Source organism: Apostichopus japonicus, chromosome 4 (assembly GCF_037975245.1).
Source record: "Apostichopus japonicus isolate 1M-3 chromosome 4, ASM3797524v1, whole genome shotgun sequence".
NCBI lineage: Eukaryota > Metazoa > Echinodermata > Holothuroidea > Aspidochirotida > Stichopodidae > Apostichopus > Apostichopus japonicus.
This window is the reverse complement of record NC_092564.1, coordinates 27938899-27963672: the sequence shown is the minus strand read 5'-3', so window position 1 is coordinate 27963672 and position 24774 is coordinate 27938899. Positions and strand designations below refer to the sequence as shown.

The following is a 24774-nucleotide window of genomic DNA, read 5'->3' as shown; positions in this document are numbered from 1 at the left end:
CGCACTGCTTCAAATTTGATGCGGGAATGTGAGAACTGCTAACCCTAGCTAAAAAAAAAGCATGTCACAATTAAATTTACACAGACACCTGATATTACGAAGGCGATTGACTTATATTTCTCTTTTCTTTTTCGCCCTCGCAATTGTGCTTTCAAAGGGCTTTTTTAGCACTTGCTAGGGCGAATCGCCTGTCACCCCCGCTTATTTCTGACCCTGTTGCAATGTAATGTAAGGTAGGCTATACAGATATAATATTTAGTACACTGGTAGTGCGAACCATCGTAGTGTAGGCAATGCGTCAGTGCACGTGCACGTTACGTTATATGATTTATCTTTACAGCAATCGAGCTTAATCTGCGTGACTGTATAGAAAAACATAGCTACGGTAAAGTTTACGATCGCTAAATAAACATTTCTGACGATAAATTGGAAACAATTTACCGTAATAATTTCTTCATTTCAAGTTGAAGTTCTGAACACCATGCCTTTTGAAATGTTTCATTTTCTATTCACACTGTATAAAATTCAGGCGAAAATGAAACCCCCTTATTTCCCCTCTCTATCACTGAACGCCAGTGCGTCAAATCGGCAAACCATTGCGTCAAACTCGCGTCAAGGTGACTTAGCGGAAACACTGGGGAGTACCATGCTATTATTATCCCATTGCTATACATGTAATGATATTTTAGTCAGTTGGCTGTTGCAGACTATTAGTGCTGTATCAGTATAGCAATGGTTGCCATGGAAATGCATGATATGGAAAATTGACAAGTACTAGAAGGTCCATAAATAGTCATGGAGTAATAGGTGGTGAGGGTGTAATGGCCCAAACCATTCACTGTATTTATTGTCTTTCATTGTTGGACACCCTCATCTGGACTTTGGTATGGCCCATGCTAATTTGGTAGGGTCCAGGCTAATTAGCTTGACCTTACAGTGACCCAAGGGCGTAGGAACCGGGGAGCTGGGGGGGGCACCAGCCCCCAGTGAAAAATATGGGGGGGCGGAAGTATCGTTCCGCCCCCCGCTCCCCAAGTCAGAAAACCCCTTTTTCATTTCCAAATGAGAAAAAAATCTCATTTGAAGCACCAAATTGCATCTAAGGCCAGGTGAAAATGCAAAATTCTTACAAAATGGAGTGGGTGTTGAGGTGTGCTATATTGCACCAAATTGCATATGAGGCCACCTGGAAATGCAAAAAAATTCCAAAGGGGAGGGGGACACCCCCTCCCCTTAGACCCCTCCCCAGGCCGGCCATCATTCTTCAGCCCCCCCACTCAAAAGTACCTTCCTACGCCACTGCAGTGACCTAGTATATAAGATGATGTCACATGGCAGCAATCTCTCTCTCATACCTGCTGCCATACAGAGAAGACCTCTATGCTATACTGACGTTGTGTTCTAACTTAATAGGCATGCATGCATCTTGTGCTTTTACTATAGCCTAGCTTAGTAGCCGTTTGTCACACGATTGTGCATCATTAGTTTACCTATTTCTGCTCCGTCTTATATTGCTCTTTGTAAATGTAAGGCCTTGCCACAGCTTTAGGGATATTGCTCACTGGTCTGGCCTCACAGCTTAGTCTGGACAAGTGCAAAAGAAAAACACTTGGGATGAACTTCACACTGAATGTGCAGGATTCCCCAATAGTGAGTACTAGAGATCTGCTGTTATCTGTGGAAGTCAAAGGTCATTTGCATGCAAAAACAAACACTTGTTTTACTATCAATGTTCTCAGATAAAACTTGGCAAGGTGTCGCAAAGCCTGTTGACTTTCTGCATATTTTCTTGTAAAATTGTTCACAAAGGTAAGCCAGTCTATAGCTGCTTCAGATTTGCAAATTTTGTGACATGTATAGAAAAAAATGTGGATTACAATGAATTTGACTATTGTTTGTATCAATAGTAGATTAGGATGTTCCTCCTCTTGTGTAGAAGTTTTGTTGTATGCTCATTAATTTTGTTGCTATTATTATTTAATATTTTATTAAATCTTAATTTTATATAATTTGAGTGCATCCCCTTCAACTAATCATTCAGTGTTTGTTCAATCCATAGCAAGTTCAAGAATCCTCATTAGCAGCATCATCATCATCACGAGATGCAGATGGAGCATCAGATGGGGCCAACCCAACTACCGCATCCGATGGCTCTGAAATGGAGGAGGATACTCTTGATCCCGATCAGGCTCCGGAGAAGGAATGTTTGGAATTTGTTGCCCAAATCATCCAAAAGTGTGTACCTAGCTGCCATAAGGTGCAGACCATCGCCTCTGCTAGGAAGCCTGTCATCAAGTTTGTTCACAAAGATTCAGGACTGCACTGTGATATCATTCTGAATAACAGGTGATTGATCCTGTGTTAACTTTTAGGTCTAATGATTTGCTTTTTGTTGTTGTTTTTTGTTGTATAAAGCTTCCTGTTGTATTCTAAGGAGATCAAAAGGTCATTTGAAGTCAAGAGTGGTCAACATTTGATGACCTTGAAAATATTGTAACTCAAAAAGTAAAGGTTAGATGAAGTTCATACTTTGTATGTGGATCCATCTTGATGAGTACTAGAAATGCATTCATTGTTTCTGTAAAGGTCAAAGGTCATTTATGGTCAACAGGTCAGAGTGTGAAAACAGTGTAAACATAATGACTCCTTCCGTATAGCCTAAAGTGAACGCCTAAAGTAGGTTTTTATATCCACCAACAATGAGAACAGGAGTCTGTTGTTTTCTCTGAAGTTCATTGGAGGTCAAGGTTAAGTATGACTATACCTTGCAAACTGGTCCACATGAGTGCAGGAACCTTGCTGATTATGTTAATTCAGCAGAGGTCAAAGATTGAAATCTTGTTTCCAGTGTTACATGAAATATTCTAATGTGAAATGTTGCAAGGAGTGTCACTAACTTATGTGACCTTTTGGTTTGTACAGGAAAGTTGATCTATTTTTATTAGGATATGTTGTAACTATATCAAACTAGAAGGAAAGAAACAACAGGTCTGAGCTCTGTTGACCTACACTTGGAACTTATCAATTAAGAGACAAAAATACCTAATTGATTGCCAATAGGGAAGGAAGGGGGGGGGGGGGGCAGAGTAGGAGAGGTGGGGGGGGTCTTCAACCTATTGTGCTCCTATTGTGTTACTGTTTTAACTGATTTATAGAATTCATTTATAGCACTAATCAGTCTCAATGTGTAGAGTACTGTACTTGACAAAATTACTCTTTTTTTGTAGTTGCAATTGAGAGAACCCTTTTTTTGCCTCCAAATACAATGACAAGAAAAGAGGTACACAAACAAACAAACACGAAAGAAGGGTATTGTTTTAAAAGTACCAGTAGAGAGAAATGAAAGTATTTACCTACACTTGAAACTGGTCGTCACCACACTCCCTCTTGTGCTTCTTTCCAGAGGATTATATTCCACTGTGTGTAAATTGCAGTTACATCTTGAAGCATAAAGAACACCTAAAGAATGCCTTTCACATTTTCTTCTTATATCGAGAGATGGATATTTTAACCCTCTATCGTTTTTATATTTCTCCGTTAGGTTGGTCCTAAGAAACACAGAGCTGATACACTTCTACAGTACTCTGGACCCAGTGGTGCGACCATTGATCCTACTGATCAGGAGGTGGGCAAAGTTAAACCATGTCGCAGAGAATTCTGGACCCGGCCCGAGATTGACTAATTATGCCCTGACCTGGATGGTGATCCTCTTCCTACAGACCAAGGGAATCATCCCCACAATTGAGGAGCTCAGAGAAGCTGCAGGTTTGTTCATTCTTCTCTGCCGTTGTGAAAATTTATTCATGTGGTTTTATATTATGCCTTATTAAAACACTTACTGTGTGAATTGCTGATGTGTCCCTAAGGCCAGTAAGGTTTCAATGCCTTCGAAAAGTGTATGTTGGGTCAAATTATAATTTTCCAATACTTTGACCAAACCGATATATAATATAATATTTATACTCAATTTGATATTCTTCAATCAAACTGTGTGCGATCAGTGTGACTAAAACCAGTTGGCTGCTCCTATTTGTGTGTTATTTAATGATTTATTTTAATAATGCAAATGCTTATGTCCCACAAAAATTTGGTGAAATGTTTTTTTTCCTTAATTTTAGCCAATGGTAAAGTGAATCAATCTATGAGATGGTGATAGTATGTGTATGTGTTTGTCAGTGTTTGTGCATGCATAGTAATTCACCATTTGTGACCTTATCATCACAGTTAGACTTACTTATTAGGATTTATCCTATGGAAAGTGCACTTCCATAAGCGATAGAACACACTTGCTCAGCAAATATAGTCTTCACAAACAAGAACTTTTCCTATGGATATTTTCTAACAAGTTATTAGATAGTTGGGTGAGTTTGTACCCATAGGAACTTCAAACTTGGTACGTAGATGACCCTTTTGTAAGTTCTAGGCTGCTTTTATTCATTCGGTGATGAGAATTACTCCATTGTTTGTGGGAGTGAAGGTCATCTCAAGATGCCAAGAGAGATGAAAGTCTGAAAACATTTAAACATTATTGCTTTAAAATTTGAGCTGCATGAACTTTGTAGATGGTATGCAGATCTCTGTTATCTTTCTTTTAACAGGCTTCTAAAACGTCCTGGAAACTTTTTTCTTTCTTTGTTTGTCTCTATGAAATATCAGAATCGTCGTAAAGTCTTCTTGTAAGTTCTTCTAAATCTGTCACACTGTCCTAGTGTGACTTACCTCAAATGACCCTCATACCATGGAAGTACTGGTCAGTTATAGTCAACCAACACTCAACCAGTGTTGTAGTCGTGGGACAGTCAGTATGACCCTCGTACCATGGAAGTACTGGTCAGTTATAGTCAACCAACACTCAACCAGTGTTGTAGTCGTGGGACAGTCAGTATGACCCTCGTACCATGGAAGTACTGGCCAGTTATAGTCAACCAATACTCAACCAGTGTTGTAGTCTTGGGACAGTCAGTATGACCCTCATGCCATGGAATTACTGGCCAGTTATAGTCAACCAATGCTCAACCAGTGTTGTAGTCATGGGACAGTCAGTATGACCCTAGTGCCATGGAATTACTGGCCAGTTATAGTCAACCAACACTCAACCAGTGTTGTAGTCGTGAAACAGTCACTCCTGGCATATTACAGGACACTACGACAGTTTTAATACACTAAAACCATTTGATCTGACTTTGTTGTACTGAACAGTACATAGCTAGGGGGCTGACTATGTCCAGAGGTCATACAGGTCAATTTGGATAAGAAAGTGTTTGTGATATGAAACGATTGGAAGAGTCAAGTACTAAGCAACATATGTCATATACTTTATGTGAATTATCAAACTAATCTAATTTATAACAATGAACCAACTGCAAGTCTCACAGCAGCAAGCAATTAATATTTAAATCTTCTTTACAAGGAAAAAAATAGGATTTGAAATGTTTAATGTGTCTAGTTCGAGTACCGAGCCCAAGCTAACCTGAGTCAGAGTCTTAAGTCCACGTCCACAGAAAGATGACGGGAGTTGTACAGCCCTTGCTGCTACTGTAAACATATGAAGGTTATAAGGATGGGATCAGTTGAAAATGCAACAAGTCATCCCTTAATTGTTTCTGCATTTGACTGTTTTTTGTATACAGGCTGTGAGGAACAGCTGATTATTGATGGCTGGGACTGCAGCTTACGTCTGGACTGTACTATGTATCGTAGAAGACGGGAAGATGACAAGCCAGGTATGGGTATTAGTGATGTCATCAGCAGACTGTGTAAAGTAGGCAGATTATTGCATCTCTTCCTATTATTAATCCATTGCTACTCACATGCCACTGGCATATTACTTTGGTTATAAATTGTTCTTACCTTGCCCGACTTTATAAGTCCAAGAACATTTATATGGATATGCTGTTAACCAATTTCAAAAGTTTTCTGAATAAGCAAGTTAGCCAATATTAAAAGAGTGCATAGCGATGAATGTATCTAAGCGTTGTGTTGAGACAAATTGTAATGGGTTTCTCGTTTCTCGTAGTTTTATTGACATTTTCATTTTATTGACATTTTCATGGTCTTGGTCTCTAGATATCAGGACTCTTGAAGACAAGTTGGACCATTTAAAGTTGATATATATATGTAATATATATTTCCACTTTGACAGTTCTCAAAATACCCTTTTCAATGACAGAGTGTTGGGAATACCTTATAATATTTAACGCAAGTTCTTTTAGAACAGTATCAACAAGAACAAATTATTCCAAACACTAAAAATAATTTTCATTTTAAATCTGTTATGTTACTAGTCAGAAAGGCTTGACCTGAGACCACTTAAGATGTCATGTGAAATGTCTGAGGAAAATAAATGAAGGACTCAATGACTTATCTCAGATTCATTGAAGTGTCTGACAAGACAGGAATGAATGAAGAAGCAAAGTATAAAAAATGATTATTAAAAAGGAAAAAAGAAACAAGCTATAAAAAGGGGGGGGGAGATGAGAGGGGACTTTTCTTTTTAAGTAAATGCAAACGATTGGACTCCTATTTCTATAACCAAAAACTGATAATGATACATTTGATAATATTGATTGTAATATTAAAAGTACATCTGATAATAATGACACATCTGATAATAATATTAATAGAACATCTGATAATAATGATACATCTGATAATAATATTAATAGAACATCTGATAATAATGATACATCTGATAATAATATTAATAGAACATCTGATAATAATGATACATCTGATAATAATATTAATAGAACATCTGATAATAACAATACATCTGATAATAACAATACATCTGATAATAATAATAGTATATCTGATATTAATTTAACATTTGATTATAATAATACATCTGAAAATAATAATATAAAATATTAAAATACAGGAAATATGGAATATGCAAAACAAAAACAAGTTGAATATTGCAAGTAGCAAATATAAAGTTTTGGATTTGATTTTGATAGCAAGAAGGAAGTTTAGCTGTGTGACTTCAGTTGATTAAGCATCAGAAAAAGCATTGGTTGTTGAACAAATCTGAACTTGGGTATAAGATATTTAAAATGCCCTACATAAATTTTGAGTGCCAACCACATCAAAGTTTTTAAGTTTCATGTATTACCACATTTGACTTTACTCACATACATTCCAAGAGAGAAAAAATGTATAAACTTTCTTTTATTTGCTTGTGAAAGATTTGTTTGGGAACATCCTCGCCATCACCCAAGACAGGGTACTTAAAATATTCAACAATCCACATCACCGCATCCAATGTTTAACATATTAACATGCATGGGCTGAAGATGCTTCTGTTGAAATGCAAAATAATGATACCTTATGATCATGTGATGACAGTTACCTTAGAAAGTATTAACATCGTCAGCAATCTTGTCTGTCCGCCAATTGTGAAATCCTCTTTGTGCAATGCTTCATGAGTTTCAACGGAAATGAAATTTTACCAACAGTTCCGATTTATTATATTATGAATTTTATCAGATCTTTTGGCATGTTCAGAAATTTTATGTCAAAGGTCATCTAAGACCTTTCATATCAAAGGTCATTGTGGGCCTTTATTTCAAAGGTCATTGTGGCTTTTATGTCAAAGGACATGTTGGGCCTGTTATGTAATAGGTCATCTTGGGTCATTTATGTCAAAGGTCATCTTGGGCCTTTGTTTGCTTCTCCACAACCTGCTGATCCCTCAATCAGAAGAAATGCATAATCAACAGAGTTGCTCCATTCGCTGGTAGCCCAAGGGTAACTTATCACTGTTGTTAATGGAAGGAACTCTTTATACAGTCCTAATGGTTGATAATTATTACTCTCAGTAACTTGTCATTCAGTCTCTGAAGAAGATCCTGCTAGGAATGAAACGTCAGGCCCACTTACTTTTAAACATTCTCTCACACAGGCTCTTAAGTGGATAAGCAGTTTGCTAAAAGTTTTGTTTTATTTTGATTCTCATATAACTTGATAGCTTTTGACTGAAAGTTGACCCTAATTACCATATTTTGTTTGTTTGCTTCCAGGAGATCTAATGCAATCGTTCTTTGAATACTATTCAAACATCGACTGGGCAGTCAACTGCTTATGCCCACGGGTGGGTAAACTCCTCCCCATCGGTGACATTCCGGTAGTGGCAAACCCATCGAGTGACGGACAGTTCAAGAGAGGGTGTTTAAATATCCAAGACCCATTGGAACTAACCCATAACACCACATCAAATGTGAATGAAAAAACTGTGAAGATTCTCTCACAGGAGATAAAGAAAGCAGCTGTTACTTGCAAGTCCTCAGGCTTTCAGAATCAGGTAAGGAATGTTGTGGATGTGAAAGAGGCAAGACCTCTGTGGGGGATACCGATGCTGTTCGGTCTCCATCCTCGGGAACAAGCCGGAAGGCCGGGAAATTACCGCTTAGAATTCCCGATGAAAGATGTACATCTGACGGAGGAGCTATTGCGGATCCACGTCGATCCCGAGAGACTCAGGGAAGCTTGGGCTGAGAGGATCACATGTGGGTTGCTTGAGGTGCTTAGGGACACATTGACAGTCTCTTGTGAAAAGGTACGAGCAGACTTAGCCGAGGAAACCTCAGGCAGAGCAGACTCGGAGGAAACCACCGAGTCAAAGATGGAAGTGGATCCAGAAGAGCAGGAGCCTCCGACTAAAAGGCAAAGAATGCAAGAAAATGTAAACTACCGACAGAACGATGTAGACGGATCGACTGCGGATATAAAGCCTGTGACGTATTCGTGCTCTCTTAAACATGATATCTGGGTCGGACGGAGAAAGATGAGGAGAACTCTGCAGAGGTCTGGTAGTTCCTCCAGCAGCGGATTGGCTTTGGAAAAGTTAGTGACCGAGAAACTAATCGAAGAAACTAGTAACGGTCAAGACAGAGGTGAAACGTTAACAGAGTTTCATCTTGAGGTCACCAAAGAGATTAAAGACAATGCCTTTGTCCGGTTTGCTATGATACCCTCTAAAGGAGAAGCAGCTTTTAAATTATTTTATCACTTCCTGGAAAGTTTTCTTCCAAAAATAGTGGAAGAATATAGGTTTTAAGTATTTTTTTTATTGGGGTAGGAGTTAGGGGGGGGGGGCGAGTGGGAGGAGAGTTGACCAGCTGAAAGAGGTTGAAATTCAGTATTGTGTAAGGTTTGTTTATTGTCTGCAGTTTATACAAAGAGATGCATCATTTGATACTAGTAATCACTGTTCAGTTCTTTTTATTCATGACTTTGGAAATGAACTTTATACTTCAAGTTTGATTCCTTGCAGGAGGCAAAAGATATCTATGTGATGGTGATGGTATGTGCATGTGTGCGTGTGGGTGTGTATGTATAAGTGTACATGATGGTGCTGTCAGAGAAATATTTCAGCCTGATAGTAACATTGAAAATGTACAGTGTCCTTACGGTGTACTAAATTTGTTCACACACCTCCATACAATTAAAAGAATAGTCCAGGTCAAAATTTCGTTTTGATGTGTTACAGTAGAACATAATCTAAGCATTCTGGTGGAATTTGATTTGACCTTGGATTGGATAGGGTTACTTGTTTGTCTAAAAGGGGATGTGAAGTTTATAAAATACCAATACCTATGAAACATTCACATATGGATGCGTCCAATTGTGGAGTGTAAAATTAGACATAAACAGGGATGTGCCCACGCTAGGCGGCACTGGGAGTCCCCGGCCAGCACTAAAAATTACCTCCCAGCACTGTCTTAAAAATCGTGAATCCCGTCCAGCACTCTTTTCATTAAAATCCTGACATTCCTAACAATATATTCAACATAAATTGGGCCTAGCCTATGCCAAAATCATACAGACTAATAATGCATCAGTTACGCATGCGAGAAACATCACTTACGGCCCTCAATCGGCCCTTGTAAAATCTCTTTGAAACAAACAAATAACTTTTACCAGGTACGTAATATATTTTACTTAAAAAAAATTAAAAAATGTAAATTGTTAGCAAAACTAGTACTTGTACTAGTACTAGGAACTAGTGCTTAAAAAGCATTTTGCATCTGAGCATCTGGGGGACACCCCCTCCCCCTTAGACCCCTCCCCCAGGATGGCTATCAGTATACCCGACACTCAGATAATCCTGGGCACATCCCTGACAAATTTTAAAGGAAACCAAAATATTATTTATCAGTGTGCAACAATGACGTCACACCTGTTTGGTCCACGTTCACTTTTGGTACGAAAGTTGGCAACTTCAACTGTCATCATCTCAAAAATGGTACATAGGAAAATTGAATGCAAATTTCACTAGAATGCCTAGATTATGTTCCTCTTTAACATATCAAACAAAATGTTGACCTGTACTATTTTTTTAACTTTCATGCTTGACTGAACTTGTACAGGTTCTTAAATACTGCTACCATTTTGTCTTGTGTGGTTCTAATCTGCTGCAAACTATTGCTTTCGCAGCAGTATAGGAATCGTGCTGTTGAAATAAATGAAAAAAGGGAAAAGAATGTATTTAATTTGCTTTCTTGCTTACCTGTCTCCCCACTACCTTAGCACTTATGCTCTGCCATGCCTAGAGTGATCTGGTAATATTTCACTAAGATTTAAGATGTTACCGGTGATCAAATCCCTTTCACTTCTCATTTCTGCTCAATTTTAATATCCCCCTCCCCAAGTGAGGTTAAAGTTACAATGCAAAGTGTTATAACTTCTTTACCAATTTTATATAAAGTACTTTCAAAAGAAATTGTTTAAGTTGATAGATCCATACATCATAGAGAAAAAATCGTACTTGGTTGGAACTGGCATTGGTGTGCAGTAAAGAGTTAGAAGTAATGTAATTACTGTAACAAGTTAATATCCAAGCCACTAGTGTGATATTTTCAGCACTGTTTTGTCCTGCCCATATGTAGGCCTGCATCATGTCTGCACTTGGCTTAGGCTAGTAAACCTTTGCACATTCAACAATGATACAAATGGTCAATTTTTATTGTAACTAGTAACATAGCTTGCAAATATATAAATTACATTTCCAGAATTCTAGCTGTAACTGTGGCATTTTGTAAACACATGTGGTGACGTAATACAAATCATAACTAAAAAAAACCCGAGCACCGATAATTGAGGAAAAGATTAATGTAATTTGTACACTAATTGCATGGAACTGCCACAAATAATATACAAGAAAGTATGGGATCATTTCAAGATGTGATGTACAAATACCTTAGGTGAGTGATTCAGCCATTATCTTTATTAAGTATGTAATAAGGCCTTTCGACCAATGTTTGCAAAGATTCATCAAATTATCATTTTAAGTAATTCATATCATTTTTTTTTTAGCTCCAAATGGGTAGTTTTGTCTGGTCAAGATCCTCTTTGATCCTCATCAAATTATCACCCAATCATTTTCATATGTCTGGTTTACTTAGCTAAAATGTGTTGTATGAAGAAATACCGGGCAAGTTATTTCATGAAACGAAACTTTGCTTTATTAATTCAAGTGTGTGTCATTAAGCAGGGAAGACTGTTGATTACAAAGCCAAGCAATGGAAACTTTTAACTTAACTGTTTATTTAGTATAATACTTCAGTAAGTTGTTGCAGTAGGCATATAGGACTTAAAAATGATGGATCTTGCATTATGTTCAAAAACTGTATATTTCATTGAATATAATTTAGTATGTACATCACTGAGAACACAGTTTAGACAGTTATGGATATTGTATTGAAGAATGTTTGTTTGTTTGTATTATACAGGTGTGGCAGAAATTCTTACAAACTGAGAATTCCATATTTCATCAATATTGAATGGCTGACTACCCGCAATTGGCAATAATTATATACTCTTTGGTAAGTCATCTTTAATTGTAAGTTTTTTTTTCTCCACACCTTTCTGTCTTTGTCCTTCTCCAGTTTCTTTAATCCTCCCTTTGTCCCTCCACTGTATATCTCCTACCTCTCCTCTTCCCCTGTTGCTTTCTTCTCTCTGACCCTTGTCTACCAATCCCCTTACATGTATCTCATTGTGTTCACCGTGCTCATTAACCTGTCTGTATTATGTGCGTGTTTTTGTCCCCTCTGTACTGTAACTTGTCATTTAGCCTCTGAAGGAGATCCTGCTAGGATGGAAACGTCAGGTCAACTTACTTTTACACATTCTATTACACAGGCTCTCTAGTGGATATGCAGTTTGCTAACAGTTTTATTTGATTTGATTTGATTTTAATTGTTAGTGATGCATGAAATTGATTAATTATATCTAATAAGGACAAATAACTGGAGTATGGACATGAATTCACATTAACAATTTTTGCCAAGAGTGGTGGCATTTGAGTGGTTAATAATCAATCGTTTTGAAAGGCTTTTTCGGGAGTTTACAGGACTTTGTGTGTTTATATTTTGGTTCTTTACCGTTTAACACCTTCTTTTGAAACAGTTCTTGTTTAGGTTACATTGTGCTAGATTCAGAAAGCAATACCTACGATATCTATGGATTTTTCAAGCTTTCAAAGTTAGGATGTCTAAGTTTACTTCATACATTGACTACTTGAATAAAAGTAAAAATAAGTCTTTATTGCCTCAAGTTTACAAGGTCACAAAATATCTGTGAAGGAGAAAGGTTGGACTTCATACTAGGTTGATTTAGTGTTCATATGAAGCCAACAGCTTTGGGCAGAGTGAAGAAGTTTTTAAAGGCATTGAAGACTTGCCCCAAACCGCGTGCAGCCATCTGAAAAAGTGAACTTTCTGTTGCTTGCAAGTGACGTTTTGTTCGTGTCGCTACAAAATGCAGACAGTAATGAAAAGTGGTACCTTAATTGTTATCTTTAGCTGGACCTGAGATGTCCATTCCTGTATCATTTGTATACTGTGCTGTGGGTATTGAACGCAGCTGTATGTACTGACTGTACACTAGTGTCTAATTACCGATGGTAGCAAACTGTGTGTATTTTCTGGGATCGACGGTGGTGTTTAACACTTCTGTTACACCTCAATCGAAACTAGAACATATTTCTGGCATTAGACGTTTCTTTTTGGGCCAGTCTTCACACCCTTTAATACAAAAATAATATAACCAATGAGAACTACATTGAGGAGTCGACTTCAGAACCAAAATGCATTAAATGTGCAGTCATGATATTGAGCATAGCTTAATTGTGCATACCTAAAAAGTTTAGGGCTATGAACTGCACAAAATGTTCTATTATTGTGACATATCAAATCAAAGCTTCAGCTTTAAATTGAAAAGTGTCATATGAATTAGGATTACATTCTGCGGAATAACTGAGTGCTATTTGTCATAAAGTAACACTTGCTTACAATGCTTAGGGAAATAATACTTGAGAGTGGACCTTTATAAAATCAGTTTGCTCACACAATTTCATATAGAATGTATATTAATTAAATTACACTTTTTTCCTACATGTCCCAGTGTGGATATGGTGAAATTCAGTGACAAAGTACAAATATTTATGCAATAGGAATTGTGATCAAGAGAATTTTTGGTGTTATAGGATTCACATTACACCAATATGCAGGATTTTAGAATTGGCTCATTAGCACATAGTCAATATAGCAACAAAATTATATGACATAATACTGAATTTAAAATATTGGTAAGAGATGTAGAAAATGACATCATTTAAACTAATGAACATTCATTGATACTACATGGAGCCAGTATTGGGTGATGTACATTGGCTTATTTCAGGTTAGGATGATTAAAACATTTTGGTTCTGCTTTGAACTGATTTCAATGTTATTGCATGTGTATTGTTTTTATGATTTAAAATGTTTTGTGATGTTATCTCTCTCTTTTTTATGTAGTTTCATAAAAGGATCACCCCACACCAGGACTGCCTCCATCATGTACAATCAGAGTGTGATAAGCAAAGACTTTGAAGTTAGGTTCATCATTGATACCATTGGTAAGATGTAAAAAATAATATGTAAATGCCTGCTTAGGATATTCTGTATGATAGTGCATCAGTTGTTGCAAATTCAAGTGGGGCTTGATCCAAAACTTTGCGGACTCTAAAACTAAATATTTCAAATTGGAGGTTGGTTAGATTACTGAAAGTTCTGCTGAAAGTTGACATTGTAGTACAGTATGTTAAAGGTAGTCTGTATTGGCCCTAAATTTTGGCATGCTTAAATTGCTAGAAGTTTTCATAAAGTACTGACCTAGAGGTCTTTACTTTCCAAACTGTTCTCATATATTCTACATGAACACATAGGATGATTGAATGTCCCATTGAGCTAATTTTATCAACTTTAAAAATGGAAAGTACTTCCATTTATTGTTGCTCAATGGAGTACTATTATCAAGACAATCCAATTTTCTGTCCTGCTACCTGTGGGGAGGGGATGGAGGTGAGGGGGGTTGGATCATGCCCAGTGTCTGTCTCATATTTTGTAATATGTATAGTACCAGGGTAATGCAGAGTACTGTTTAAACAGCTTTATGGAACTTAATGACACATTCCTTTTCTTTGGGGGTCGGTGGTGGGGGAGTTGGTCTTGATAACATTACTGTATCATTATAATAGTTGTACAGATTGAGGGATGAGGTGAGCAGAAAGTAGAGAAATTATTTAAGAACAGAATCATTTGCAGAACTCCAACTGTGTATGGTATTCTGTGATTGTTCCCAATCCGATAAGGTATGGGGGAGTGAGGCTGTCCAAGGTTGAAGACATTGAATGCAACATCAAATAATTCTTCTATTTTCTTTCCCTGTTCAACCCATTTCATTTTTAAGGTCTTAACAGGAAGAGAAATGTTTGCAACAAAGGAAATCAGGCAAGGGGATTTCTTGCTAGAATAAAGAGGAGAAATCATTTCTCCTGAGGAGGCATCCATTAAGCTAGAACCAAGGAAGCTGGCAACACCGCCATGTACTTGTATGAGAATGGTGGAATTATAGAATGGTAAGTTAAAATGTTTGCTTCCCATTTAATGGTCTGTATATGCTTAATTTTTTTTTATGACTATTCACAGCATCAAAGTTAAAATTTAAAATAAGCATATATTTTTTTCTATAGAAACAACATCCAGGGTTCAAATTTTGTCTATATCAATCACTAATTTATTTGTGTGTAGGATTTATTATTGCCAGGAGAAAATGAAAGGCACTAGTATTTTTCGGGGAGTAGCCTAAATTCCCCTAGAAGTTTAGGTGCCCATTTCTACTAATAAAAGTCTACTTTCCGAAGATTTGTCAGATGGAGGGAGGGGGGGGGGGGAGAGGACTCAGGGTAGCAAGACCAGGGGTTAAAATTTAAAGTTTTTTTCAATGTGGAAGAGATTTGTTTAAGCTTTTACAAAATACATTGCCTTTTAATTTCGTTGTTGTTCTGTCCAAATATTATATTGGAAAAAGCAATCAGGCACCTAGTTAGAGATGTATTTGCTCAGAAGACTGTGATAACAGCTGTTGCCATAAGTACACTGACTGGGGTTACAGTGATACCCATCAGTTGTGTGCAGGCATCCGGCCAACCCCCCCCTCTCCCCTTGCCCACCCACCTCCATCTCCCAGTCTGGGGAAGGTTCAGTCAAGAGAACTCCTCTAACCTACCAACATGGTCACGGGGAGTACTTCATCCTTTATAAGATCCGTCATTCTATCTTGACCTTTTCACAAACATACATCCCTTAACATAAATCAGTTTGTGCACGTCACTGATACCAATACCCTCAACCATAGCTTTAATATTGAAGTTGACGGTGTTTCATGTATCCTGAAATGCCAGCAAACAGCATGTTATACATTGATAACAAACTTAACATAAGCTATGACCATAGGTGTGTTCTTTTATCCACAGATTTATTGGTCAATTTTACCATACTTGTTATATAGGAACAAAGTGTTTTATGTGATTGTATTTCAGAATCGTCTTTCGAGAGATCTAGACGCGGATTCTATAATTGTCCTCAATTGAGGAGCATTGTAGATGTGGATACCATGATTGTCCTCGATCGAGGAGTTGTCACAGAGATCGGTCCTCCCATGCTTCTCTCCAGAACGGACACAATTTTCTGGTCAAAGTATGTATTAATATATGCATACCAATATTACAACTAACTTCAAGTTAACATTTTTGCGAGAGAGTATTCTCGAGCTTAGATGTGGGTCTCAGCTCTGGAGGGGGACAGAATTCCACGCCGTTTCGTTTATCTGTACATTATGTCACAATGTCGAATTTACTGAATCCTAAGAGCAGTGTCAAAAAATGAAGTTTAATAACATATAAACTTCAGTTTTACGTATATATTATACTCCAGATAATAATTATTTGTCGTAATTGGATCTAAATGTAAAGAAAATGACTGCAGTTTACATCATTTTTTGGCTAAGACTACGAGTTGTAGAAAAATGATGACGTCAAACCAAAAAGTTTGGCACGGAGCCATGGCCACAGAAAACGCTTCTGTGCGTATGCGCATCACGTATAATTCATTGCCGAGTTGACTTTGTTGTGTACGTAATGTCGTATGTCATATACGAACCATCAACAGACACCAATAGTACTGCATCAACGGTACTATACATACTATACCTTTCGATATTCGGTAAAACTACTTGATGTAAACTCTCACTAATATTTCTTATACATTCTTGAATTATTTCGCTTGAATGTTAGGCGTAGGTTAAGAAAAGAAGTGGCTCTGCGGGACGAAAGCAGTTTTGCTTAAATCACGATATCTTGGCCTATCGGGGTCTGGAATTTAAGGCACAAGTTGTTCTCAATACCGTGCGAGATTCACGAAAGTAGCCTAGCCGTAGCGTTACGTACTAAGACATAACGTTAACCTTACATTGCAATGTGACATAGGCTAAGCTACATGGCAGCCAGTTCGTCTCCTAAAATGTTTTGGGCGGAACTGAGACAATTGCTCTGACCAGAATCTCCTTATAAAAATTTTGTTTGTCACCCCATTTGAAAACATTGGGTTATGAATGAATATAAATGGACCACTGTCACAATTTATGCTAGGCACGTACCCCGGTAACTAATTCTTGGTCATAGGCCTACTCAGCATGTTACTTGTACCTGTTAGTGTTACTGCCTAGGCTATGAACAGTAAGTTCTAACTCAAAAAATTAAAAGTAATAAGCTCAGTGGCAGTTAGGCAAAACCTAGCAAAGATTGGTTTGGGGTGCATCGTGTACACCTAGCAAAATAGCCTAACGTTAGGTAGCCTACAAATATATATGTGTATAACCTTTTTTTTTTAATTGCATGATTTGAATCTTGATTACGGCAGTAAAACCTGATGTAGACTATGCCTAACAATATAGTTTAGTTTAGTAGAAAAAAGGGAGCAGGAGGGACACTCAAGGACCCTATAGGAGAGAGAAAAATACTGAAGACACAAACCCTCAGACCCGATTACAATGCAAAAAGTGCTTGTCCAAAGCATTCTTAAACCCATTGAAATTACTTGCAAGTACAACTTTCGCAGGCAAACGGTTCCACTCATTCACAACCCTATTAGAAAAAAAGTTATGCCTAATATTAATCCTACTTTGTGACTTTTGGAGTTTAAGACAATGACCTCTGGTACAACTACTATTAGCAAACATGAAAAAGTCGGTAAAGGATAAATTGTCAAAACCATACACTATCTTGAAAACCTGAATCAATTCCCCACGTAACCTCCTAAGCTCCAGTGTGGTGAGATTCAACAATTGTAACCGCCTATAATAAGGAACACTCTTTAAGGAACTAATCATTCTAGTAGCTCTCCTCTGGACCTTTTCAAGTACTTCCTTATCCTTACCAAAATATGGGTTCCAAGCCTGCACAGCATATTTCAGATGAGGCCTAACCAACTGCTATATAAAGCCTAACTACGATGTCCTCTTTCAGAAAACTGAAGTTCCTCTTGATCATACCTTAAACCCTATTACCTCTTTTAGCAGCTTCAAGACAATGTTTAGAAGGTTGCAGAGATGAGTCAATGTAGATACCTAGGTCTCTTTCAACAGAGACCTCCTGTTATGTTAGGCCTAATAAAATTGAGGTGGCACTGAAGAAGTCATGGGACATTTAAAGTTGGGAAGGGACTTTCTCTAATACTTTCCCAGATTATTTTCATCATCTCGGATTTGGTTTCCTAAAATTGCAGACGAACATACAATGTACATGTTTACAGGTGAAAAATAAAAGTTATTTCTGCACCTGATATTTGTGTGCGGAAAGTGATCAGCGAAAAGTATGGGATGCCGAGAGTAACAGAAACTGCCTAGGCCTACCGTGTAGATTCAAATCGTAGTAAAAATACTACTAAAGACTTGAATTAGGGTAATAGCGTATGAAATCAGTCTCACAAGTAAACTAATTCTGGCAGCAGCTGTACTCCCCAAACATAATGATGCATTACAGGATTAGCCTAATGAGTAATGGATGTTGCATTTTTTGTAAGTTACACCAATGAATTATTCATGAGCAGCAAAACAATTTCTCTCACTGGGATTAGTGAAAATAAAGGTAGCCACCCACCTACTACATTTTCCAAATTCTGTCCTGTATACATTGGTTAATTGAGATTTTGCCATCACCCCATGTTAGAGGCCCACCAGAATATAGCCCAGGCTAGGCCTTAAACAGCCACTGGTCCAAATTTGTATGTAGTATGTAATGTTGGTTCAATTTTACCTACTATGTGTACTGTATCACACAGTACTCTGCACCTGTACAATGCAGAATAAACCCCACGCTATGCCTTAAACAGCCACTGGTCCAATTTTTATTTTGGTATGTAATTAATATTGGTTCGTTATTACCTACTGTGTTTACTGTATCAAACAGTACTCTGCATCTATACACTGTGTACAGACACAATGCAATTAGCACATTGTATACATTTGGATGGGTTTTATGGGAGGGCATCTTTCGTACGCAGTTGCCATAATTGACGTAAATCATCACAGTAGCACCGTAGTGGAACTCATATGATTATACGAACGAGTGGGAGGACGTAGTCTTCTGGTTGCTATAAGTAACTGCTTATTATTTGCATCAATGATTTATTTTCTACATCCTGATAATCCAATAATATTGATGCTTTCATGAAACTATAACAAATTGAAGCGCATCCATGACATAGATGACAAGAAAATTGTCTGTATTATGCAGTATTAGAGGATGGTTCAATACCAGGAATCACTTTATGTAATATGTATGAGAGTTAAGAAGAAATACTGGTATAGATAAATGCGTTTGTCATGGTAAGAGTGCTGAAGTGCTACAATGGAGAAAGATGTAAAATGAATAAATTTGTTTGAATAATCGCAGCTTCAATATGAGTTATTATTTTATTAATTGAAAAATTCCCAGTTTCAAAAAATTGAGTGATTTGCTAGTTATTGAGTTAGTAGGACAATATTAAAGTTTCTTATTCTAGAAAAGTCTATACCAAAATATTATCCTGATCCCATTCTCAATCTGTCTCTGTTCCTATTATCCTGGTGTGGCTAAGCTTCTCCAAGTCCCCCCCCCATTCACACCCCTTCCCTGGTCACATCCACTGTCAACATGCTATAACTTTGGTACGGAAGTAAGATTTAGTAAGTAAACTTGCCAGAAAGATCTCTCTTGGGCAATGCCAACAAAGGAATATACTTTTAAAATAGTCATAAGAAAAGGACAACTTGTTGAAGACTCACACTTTAAAGTTGTTCTGACATTATAGGCTTTACCTTTGTGTTTTGAATTTAAATTGTAACCCAGTTACCCAGTTAATTAGCCATGCAAACTGATCTACATTTTAAATACATTTTTATGGTAACAAACTAATAGCATCTTTTAATTCTAATACTGTTAATTCTAATACTGGAGTGCACCTCACACTGCATCATAAAATAGTTAGTAATTATCCACAGCTGCTTGCAACTAACTTTGGTATTACAGCCACAAGATCACAAGGTTAACACAAATAACTCTCAAACTTCATTGGAGGAGGAACTTTTATGTTCATAAAATTTATTGCTTGCAAAAGAAAAGAAAGTTTAACAGCTAGTAGAAAAGGATTCTGTTCATATTTGTACACATAGTAACATGTGTGTTGGGTGGGGTTTGGAGGGGGGGAGTGTAGGGACTTAGGGAATCATTTAATTCTTGTGTACAATCCAGGGATCCTGGAGTAGTTCAGTTAATAAGGTAATCATAATGAGGATAATCAATTGCATGAACCTAGTGTCATACAGACTGTTGAAAGATCGGTGAATTAGAAGAATAGCCTTTTAGCTAAAATGAAGACAGTATGCAGGTAGCGAAAAATGATGACATTTTAAATATTATTAAAAGAACACTCATCGATCACTGGTAGTAATGTTATCTAATCATAACACATGTTTTGTGACACTGATGATGCTAACCAACCCAAAATCAGTATACACATCTATAATATAAACTCTGACCATAGGTCTCGATATATAAGCATTCTCAAAGTTGCCAGGGATATTAAGTCTATTCAAAATTGTAACAAAAATCATTGTTTTTATTTTAAAAAAATGCAGGTAAGAGGTAAGCAAAAGTTTACATCTGTTTATTTCGCAATGGCCCCTATCTAACGATAACGGCGTTTTGTCAATATTTATTGGCTTGATTGAATCATCCCGAGAAATAGATATTTTCTGTTGCTCAAGCGTAGAATAAACCCAATCAATTCAATCATGTTAATTTTTAGCACAAATCCCTGAGTTCATAGAGTTTTACGAAAGATTGGGTTAAAATTTTCGGAAGTCATTCCATGAGAATATCAAAAAGATAATTTACGATCATTTAAAGACCAATGTTGATTATAATGACTTTTCAATTTTCAAAGAAGTTGCAGTTGCTAGACGTAAGAGAAGGCGCTGAACGCACATGAAAGATATTAACAAACAACAACCAGTTAAAAACAATTGTATCGGGCAGCGGTATTTTATCGGCCTCCGTTCCATTTTGGAACATTTCTATCGCTTAACATTCAGTATCCGAGGAACAACACTAAACCGGACATTTCTGAAAAATAAAGCATTTTATTTGACTGCTTAGAAATCACGTATCACTTGCAAAATAGGAGCAGACTAGTTCACAGAATTGTTCATACTCCTAGAAAAAAGTAGTATACAAGTTAATGCCTCGCCAACTCATTACACATTAAACGTAACTGTGACATTTATCTCTCAAAGATTGATCTTTTATTCTTCATGGAATGCGCGAAGAAAATCGAAGCAAAATCAGTTATCCAAACTTTCTTAAACACACGGCGATACACTGTGTCAGCATCCTTCCTATACCAATTTCTATGCACTGAAGTAGGAAGAATGACGTCATGCGACATCGACTGAAGCCACTCATCAAACTGGTGGCGCTTTGCTTGTACGGCAAGCAGAGCCGTATATTTAGACGGCTCTGTGACGGCAAGAAAGTACCAGCGCGAAGTACAAACACCATGCCTTTGACATAACTGAAGTGATAAAGTTTACATAAATCACTCCAAATGGTGATATTGTGTGCCGCATTTCGCCAAACATGTGGCAGTGGACTGCAGCGTTACAGGTAATTCTTAAGAAGCGATAGCAGAAGCATTTACATAGGAATATTATTACTTTATTAGTGTCGTCTGCCCATCGAATGATCTAGTGAGTAGTGCTGTATTGTTATTCACTGGACCTTGGAAAGTTGGATGTAGGCTAGTTAGCCTACTGTAGGCCTAGACCAGCTATACGGCTGTCCTTTTGGATGCGAAATGACGTAAGCCTAATGACAGCAATTATCACCACCTTATTTTACTTAAAACTTTATCCCTAACGATAGATCTACATGCCAGAATAACTAAAGATGACATTTGCATAGCCTACCTTGCCCTTGGTCTACTGAAGTCTGAGTAAGATTCTAACGTAGGTTCGCCTAGGCTAGGTCATAACGAAGCCTACAATATGTCAGTCTATTAATATATCTACCAGAATTGTACAAATATTCAAACACATTCTCCATTTGTAACATATTCCCAACAATGTACACGTAAGTGTGGCAAAAGCTTATAGGGCCTAAGCAGTAAAGCCTAATGGCCTAGCCAGTAATATGAGTCTTGAGGTTGGCTAGGCCAAAGCCTAGCCAGTTATGTTCTGGAAAGTAACTTTAATTACAGGCAATTTGCATAAATTTACTCAACTATGATTAAAAGGCCTAATGATATTCAATTACCATGTTTGGACAAAGCTTTGTAGGCAATACAACACACTCAAGCCACTACTCGTGATAACATCTCATCTATTGATGACAACATGTGACTGAATGTAGATATGCATCAAACTTTTTGCACTCTCACTTCATAAGGTGGGATCTGTTATCCTGCATAATCTACTACCCACTTTGCAACCTTAACATTTAACTGAAAACTGCATGCACAGACTAATATGGAAATATTACACAAAAGTAGGTGTTTGGAAAGCATGTCCTCAACCTTGCACAACATGTAGCCAGGCAACACCAGGTGAAGGACAAAGGCCAAAGATTATGGCTTAAGTACTAGTGAGGACAAATGTTAGTAGCAAATGGTTGTGTAAAGTATCATATATTCAAACAATAAAATAGAAGTCAACTCTAATATTTTGACAAGTAAAATTACTGCCTTTTTTATTAAGGAACTCACTTTCTTCTCCCAATTTGAATGACAGCATCTAGCTCTCTCCTTTTCTGCTCAATCAGCATGCAATTGTAGTAGCATCCTGTACTTCTGCCCTTAATAAAAAGTACTTTTAGTTCAAGGTACTTTCAGAATTAACCCAAGGTATATCGCAAATATCCAAATATCACAAGGTCTCCTGTTAGAAATAACCCTTCACGGTTCACAAGGTCTCCTGTTAGAAATAACCCTTCACAGTTCACAAGGTCTCTCCTGTTAGATCTAAAGATGCAGTACTTTAAGTGGCTATATTGTGTGATGTGACTCCAGTAACTCTATTCCAGCTAAATCTGAAGATATCTTATGTTACATATATCTCATATGTTGTAAGTGGCTAGACCATGTTTTGTGTTGTGTGATGTTACTCCAATCAGTCAGTAACTTTATTTGGCAATGGATAACTTTGATTTGTCCAGTGGAAAATCCTGGAAAAGTAAAGAAATTTCAGTTTCAACTTTTAACCCTGATAGTTATTGAAATCTTTGATAGCCAAGTACTGTAACAAATTTGTGTTGAGATAATACTAATAGTATGAAATGTTATAAAAAGGTGAAGCTAATATGTATAATCAAACCAGGTTTTGAGACTGAAGACTTATTAACTTGGAGATAGTGAGCTTGGTGTCTTGGTAGCACATGCAATAAAAATACTATTTTTGTGTCATAATATTTACTCACAATACTTTTGTTAAATTTTGAAAGTAAATATTTTATCAACATGCCACACTTTTGGACCCATAATGTATTGAATAACCCATCATGTAAGTTTCTAAGATAGTAACCATGTTTAAATTTATTTGTATCTTCACAGAGGGGCAATCCTATACTGTACAGTAGTTACTCAGATTTTGATGGCGACTAGAGTAAAGAATTTAAGTGGTTTCTCGTCTCAGGACTGATAGATGGGGACCTAGGTAGACTCACAGATGGTTGGAGCAGTTAAGGATCAACTTACAAACAGTTCCAGTCTGAGACAGTGAGTATGGTTTATTATCCTTGGTCAGATTGTAGGAATGAATGTCTCTGATATGGGTAGTCAGTCTGTCATTGTGCAAGCCAAGGATGAACCTTGCCATATCAGAGGCTGTAGAATGTTTGCATTTTGACAAGAGTGTTCTGTTCATTAGTAGTTTAATTACCTAGCCTTTTGGCCATATATTGTATGTCCAGTTAGACTTTGGCAGAAAGCTCATTTGTGGCATGATGAAAGTGGTCCTTCCAGAAATTGGTGAAGTAGAGGGGTTAGAAAGGGATTTTCATGACATCTGTAAAAGGGCAGACTGTGCCGGACTCCTATGGATACTTGAGTTATGTCTGCTATGAATAGAAATGATGTGTGCTTTGTGAGTCTCAAAAATTCAGGTTATGGAGGAATGACAGACCAAGTTCAGCATTTTCTTATTAATGATAGCCTATATAAATGTCAGGTACGCCTAAGCAGTTCTCACTGGTCAGAGGTTGAGCACTGGTGCATGAGTTGATGATAATTTTGGTTTGTAACCTAAAATATCCCCATCATCAACTCTCAGGCTGAATTTACTTATTCATGTTCTTGTTTGATGATTTGTACATCTTTGGTTGTGGCTATGTGCATGCAGGCATTTCTGATTATTTTTTTCATACAGACTATATGTGTGAGCTAACATTGGCTATGCTTGTCCAGTCAGGCTGTGAATCGAAATTCCTGTTCATGGGTCAATTATACTATCTTTCACTTGCATCATTTCAGGAAAGCAGGAAGTGTTGCTTGCAGTGCTGAACTGTTTTTATCCAAGCTTACAGTGGCTTTTCTTATTGATTAATGTTGAATGTGTTTCTGTAATTTTTTAATATTTTGTGGTTGTAATTTCATGTTTGTCCTGTAATTTTTAATTCTGTTCTCTTTCCTTTTTAGCTGTCATTTCCTTGCCCAACATGCTGTTACATTGGAAAAGCACTTTTATATATGGTTCTTCATTGTTTCTACAACTACAATCATGGCAGTCTAATGTTTTACAAATATCTAAGTAAAATCACAACTTCAGTAGCAGTATCTCCAGGCCAGCCAATTTGAAGAAGTTCAGATTTACTATTTAAAAAATCATAAAATATAGTATTGACCCATGTGACCTAATTAA

At 37.1% G+C, this 24774-nt stretch overlaps 1 protein-coding gene across 10 annotated transcripts in view; it reads left to right on the top strand.

Moving 5' to 3' along the window:
* LOC139967045 (speckle targeted PIP5K1A-regulated poly(A) polymerase-like) overlaps window positions 1-24774 on the top strand; it is an 83516-nt gene that overhangs the window by 36597 nt on the left and 22145 nt on the right. For 7 of the 10 annotated variants that reach the window (XM_071970691.1, XM_071970695.1, XM_071970697.1 and 4 more), the window contains 9 exons: window positions 2060-2346; window positions 3542-3765; window positions 5631-5723; window positions 8022-11204; window positions 11733-11825; window positions 13803-13903; window positions 14737-14905; window positions 15869-21529; window positions 23469-23633. In XM_071970691.1, the coding sequence (XP_071826792.1) occupies window positions 2060-2346; window positions 3542-3765; window positions 5631-5723; window positions 8022-9058 (1641 nt within the window). In that variant the 3' untranslated portion in view covers window positions 9059-11204; window positions 11733-11825; window positions 13803-13903; ... (1 more) ...; window positions 15869-21529; window positions 23469-23633. The remainder of the gene's footprint in view (window positions 1-2059; window positions 2347-3541; window positions 3766-5630; window positions 5724-8021; window positions 11205-11732; window positions 11826-13802; window positions 13904-14736; window positions 14906-15868; window positions 21530-23468; window positions 23634-24774) is intronic. The other 3 variants (XM_071970689.1, XM_071970688.1, XM_071970690.1) reach the window with 3 other exon arrangements.